The sequence below is a fragment of the Lipotes vexillifer genome, unplaced genomic scaffold, assembly GCF_000442215.2.
Source record: "Lipotes vexillifer unplaced genomic scaffold, Lipotes_vexillifer_v1.1 scaffold1321, whole genome shotgun sequence".
NCBI classification, from domain to species: Eukaryota; Metazoa; Chordata; class Mammalia; order Artiodactyla; family Lipotidae; genus Lipotes; species Lipotes vexillifer.
In genome coordinates, this window is record NW_006785943.1 from 680,750 (window position 1) to 685,952 (window position 5,203).

Genomic DNA, 5,203 nt, shown 5'->3' on the forward strand with positions numbered 1-5,203 from the left:
GTGGCCTCTCCTGTTGCGGAGCACAGACTCCGGACGCACAGGCTCAGCGGCCATGGCTCACGGGCGCAAACACTCCCTGGCATGTGGGATCTTCCGGACCGGGGGCACGACCCCGTGTCCCCTGCATCGGCAGGCGGACTCTCAACCACTGCGCCACCAGGGAAGCCCTCCTTTTTTTAAAAAATAAATTTATTTTATTTATTTATTTTTGGCCGCGTTGGGTCTTCATTGCTGCGCGCGGGCTTTCTCTAGTTGCGGCGAGCGGGGGCTACTCTTCCTTGTGGTGCGCGGGCTTCTCATTGCGGTGGCTTCTCTCGTTGTGGAGCACGGGCTCTAGGCACACAGGCTTCAGGAGTTGTGGCACGCAGGCTCAGTAGTTGTGGCTCACGGGCTGTAGAGCGCAGGCTCAGTAGTTGTGGTGCGCGGGCCTAGTTGCTCCGCGGCATGTGGGATCTTCCCCGACCAGGGCTCGAACCCGTGTCCACTGCATTGGCAGGCAGATACTTAACCGTTGCGCCACCAGGGAAGCCCTGCCATGCTTTTCCTGCGTGGAATGCCTTCCCCTCATCCTCTGCCTGGTGACATGCTGCCCATCTGTCAAGGTGCAGTTTATCTCTTCCCTGTGTCAGGTACGCCTCCATCTCTGGCAGGATTAGCAGTTTTCTCTGAGATGTTCCTATAGCTCCACTCACCCCTCTGTTGTTAGCTCTTTTGGCATTGCAGGAAGCTGATAACATTCTCTAAATGATGACCTTCTTGAGACCCAGGACTGTGTCTGACTCTGATTTCATCTCTCAGTTCCCAGGGCCCAGCACAATGTCTGGAAGGCGAGTAGGCACTTAATGAATTAAGTAGGCACATGTGAAAGAATGAATTAGTGTAGTTTGGGCTATCAAAGAAAACCGAGTATGATTTGGAATTCCTGTAGTGTCATTTTGAGAGGTGTCTCTCCTGACTTCCCCAGCCCTACCTTCAATAACCGTGGTCTTCCGAAGATCACCAGGGTGCTATAAATATAGAACTATTTGGCCTTACCAAATCTTCCTGTGTCATGGTCATAGGGAGTGACTGGAAGGGCACAGTAGGGAAGCGTCTACAAATGCCATACCTTGGTTCCACTTGGACACAGGTTTGCGTAGGTTAAGCCCGACTCCACTCTGTGACCTCTTTCCTGGTTCCTTCACAGTTTAGTCCCCTTCCTTCCTCTGTGACAGTTGGCATGCCTTCATCAACTCTGGAAGCATTACCAGGAGAGCGAGGAGGGGCAAGCCTACAAATGCCACCATCGTCTCCAGTGCAGAGGTCTGTACCCTGAGAGGTCTCCTCTGGTGGTTGGCATCTGAAGTCAGTTGTCACTTAGGAGTCCCCTTTGGAATCAACTTCTTGATGTCAGGAACCCTTCTCAGGATCATTTGTCCATTTCTCAACATCACACATCTGTAGGTACAGACATACCTTGTTCTACTGCACTTCACAGGTGCTGTATTTTTTACAGTTGAAGGTTTTGGGCAACCCTGTGTTGTCAGATGATGGTTAGCATTTTTTTCAGCAATAAAGTATTTTCTCATTAAGGTATGTACATTGATCTTTTTTTTTTTTAGACATAATGCTATTGCAGTCTTAATGCACTACAGTATAGTGTAAACGTAACTTTTATATGCACTGGGAAACCAAAAAATCCCTGTGACTCACTTTATTGTGACATCTGCTTTATTGTGGTGGTCTGGAACCACACCCGCAGTATCTCCGAGGTGTCCCTCTACACCCTACCTACCAAATGTGGGGAAGGGGAAGAAGCCCCATGCTAACTCCAGTCGCTAGAGAAGACCGTAATATAGCCCAAATAATAGGACACACAGGTGTCCCTGAGAAAGCAGGATCAAGGTTCCCCTTGGGGGAAAACGTGAAGCACAAACGACCTTGTTCTTGTTCTTTCCAGTGGATTCTGCCCCTTGTCCTGATGCCTAGTCGAGGTCCACTAGTTCCATCTCGTACACAGTGACCTTGTCAGTTTTCCCTCCACGTGACATTTCACCACCTCTTCCCTATAGATCAGAATGAGGGGGCCAGCCAGCATGTGCAGAGGAAACCCACACCCCTAGGAGGTAGACCAGTTGTCAGACAGAAGATGCTGCCTTGTCAACACAGAGGCTAAAGGGGAGCTTTTCTCTCCTCACGTAGTCTAGTTTAGCTCCTAGAATGGCCCAGAGTCAAGAATATCTATGAAGCAAGTAAAGGGCAACATCTTTTTTTAGTCATGGTCTCCCCTTTGGCGTCCAGAAACTGTTCAATCTGTGAGAGAAATGAGGGTTTCACGGGGTTCCATCAAGGTGGTGACACAATGGTTTGGTCCCTTCTAGCTTCTTACGTTGAGCTTTATAAGTAGTTCACCTTTGGAATTTGGGAAACAAACGTCTGTTGGATGCTTCTGAACTTCCGTAGCACAAGAACTTATTGTTGGGATAGAATTTGCTGGGTTTTGGATAAAATGATTGCTTTAGAGGTTGCCTGTGAGTAAGAACACATGTTCTTTCACAGGCATAATATCTTAGTTTTCTATTGCTGAGTCAATAATTACTACTAATGGCTGAAAACAACAGCCATTCATTATCTCACAGTTCTGTAGTCTCTAAGCATGGGCCAGCTCGGCTGGGTTCTCTGCTCAGGGTCTCAAGGCTGAAATCAGGTTGGGTTGGCCTCTTCTCTGGAGGCTCCGGGGAGGAATCTGCTCTCACACTCATTCAGGTGGTTGGCAGAATTTAGTTCCTAGCAGCTGTAGGACTGAGGTTCCTGTTTCCTTGTTGGCTGTTGTGCTGTCCACTCCTAGAGGCCTCTTTCTGATCCTTGCATGTGACCTCTATCTTGAGAGCCAGCAACAGTGCACTGAATTCTTTTGAATCCAGCCTCTCTGACTTCCCCTTCAGCCACCAGCTGGAGGAAGCTCCCTGCTCTGAAGGGCTCCTGTGATTCGGTCAGGCCCACTGGATGGTCTCCCTCTCTTAAGGTCAACTGTGACATATAACATAATCACAGGAGTGGCAGCTCATCATATTCACAGCTTCCTGGGATTGGAGCAGGGGACCTTGGTAGTGGGGGCGGGATGTATTTAGAATTCGGCATGCTACACGTAATATTTTAGCAGGTAAAGGAAGTTGTGAAGTAATATACGTTATGTGTGAGTATATGTGTGTGTGTGTGCACATTCATGTGTGAGTATATGCGTGTGTGTGCATTCATGTGTGAGTATATGCGTGTGTGTGCACGTTCATGTGTGAGTATACGTGTGTGTGCACGTTCATGTGTGAGTATATGCGTGTGTGTGCACGTTCATGTGCACACGTCTATGTGTGTGCACGTTTGTATGTGTGTGTGGGTCTATGTACATGAGAAATGTATGTCTTCGTGTGTTTCTGTGTATACATAGAAGTGTAGGCAGCAGATTTAATAGAATGAACAGTAGATTCAGAGTCCAACACAATTGTGGTTTGCTTCACGCCCTGCCGTTCATTATCTGTGTGACCTTGGGCAAGTCATGTAGCCTCTTTGAGCCTCAATTTCCTCATCAGTATATGCAGTAAGCAATCAGTCAGTCCTCCTTAACATTGGGAGTAATGATCCCTGCCTGTCAGGGATATGGTGAGTATTAAATAAGAACACAGGGCAGTATTTGAAAGCATAGGCTCAGGACTCAGACAGTTGAGTTTAAATCCTGACTCTGCCATCTACTAACTGTGTGACTCTGAACAAGTTACTTACCTCTCTGAGCCTCAGTTAGGCTTATTATGAATACAACCGTGTTAAATCCTTAGCACAGACACATAGTTAGCATCCAGTAGAAATTACCTAGGATGTTGAAGATCACATTTGCTGTGTGTGTGCTGGATCCTGTTCTTCTTTTCTGAGGGTTCACAATGACTGCTCCTCTTCCTGCCTAGATGGAGTCCGCCTGTGTGACCATCCACGAGGCTCTGAAGACGGTGATTGATTCTCAGACGCATTACCGGCTCCGGGAGGCCCAGGACAGGGCCCGGGCTGAAGACCTGAATAGCCGAGTCTCTTACTGGTCTGTTGGTGAGACGATCGCGCTGTTCGTGGTCAGCTTCAGCCAGGTGCTGCTGCTGAAAAGCTTCTTCACAGAAAAACGACCCGTCAGCAGGATGGTCCACTCCTAGTTGGGGCGCTCTGCTCCCAGGCCCCTCACACCCCAGGACGGAGCAGCTCCCTTTGGTCACAGGCTCCTGGGGCTGGTGGGTGCCACCCGGGAGCTGCATGGAGAAGAGCACAGGGTAACATGTTCTCACCTTGCCTTCTATTCAGATGCTTGGTCCTTGGACTCCAGCAGCCAAGGCTCGTAGAGCCCAGTAAGCGGAAGGCATCCAGCTGCATTATGTGTGTAACCCTGAATGCAGAAAGGGTTCAGTCAGGCTAGGGATTGGCCAGTGTGGGAGGGCAGGCAGGCAGCCATCCAATGGCCTGGCTCGTAGGAGGAACCCCAAGGGCCCAGGCCTCCAGGGGGCAGCTCAGGGCTCTCTTTTTGCTCCACGACACTTGGCCCATTTGGCTTGTGTGTCCTATCCCGTGTGGAGGAGACAGGGCCCTGTCTGGCCTTTCCTCACATGGAGCTCTCTGTACCTGTGGAAACCAGGCCTTGAAGCGCCTTTGCAGAAATCCCCGTCCCAGGTGAGCCATGGAATCAGCCATGCAAGCAAGAACAAAATGGTAGCTGGGTGCCTTGGTTGGCTGTGTATCTCCTAGAAGGCAGGACTCTGGCTAATAAAAACTGTCTGTGAGCACCATGGAGACTTGTGCCATTATTTCTTTGCTCTAAAGGAGCTCACGGCTTAATGGGGAGCATTGGTGTGCATATAAATAATTACAGCATAATAGAGCAGAGATGTGTATGTGTAGACATTTGTGGAGGGAGGAGTAAATAACTCTCAGTTGAATGAAAACAGTGAAATAGGGAGTTGGTTATTTTGTGTTCTCAGACCCTAGTGCTTACTGTCAACAACTGAGTCATTTAATCCAAATAGCGGGGCTATTTGGAAAAAGAAAAAGAAAAGACTGAGCAATGATGAGTGGCTGTCCCAGGGCCAGTTCCACAGCAGCTACAGTGGTCTCTTTAAAACCTAAGTCAGACCCTGTCACTCCTGCTCAAAACCTTCCCAAGGCTCTGCATGTCATTCACAGCTCATTAAAGTCC

General features: G+C 49.0%; 1 protein-coding gene across 1 annotated transcript in view; it reads left to right on the forward strand.

The window, feature by feature from the left end:
- TMED3 (transmembrane p24 trafficking protein 3) overlaps positions 1-4,253 on the forward strand; it is an 11,702-nt gene extending 7,449 nt beyond the window's left edge. Inside the window, exon 3 of the mRNA XM_007458340.1 lies at positions 3,936-4,253. Within this exon, the coding sequence (XP_007458402.1) occupies positions 3,936-4,172 (237 nt within the window). The 3' untranslated portion in view covers positions 4,173-4,253. The remainder of the gene's footprint in view (positions 1-3,935) is intronic.
- The last annotated feature ends 950 nt before the right edge of the window (positions 4,254-5,203 follow it).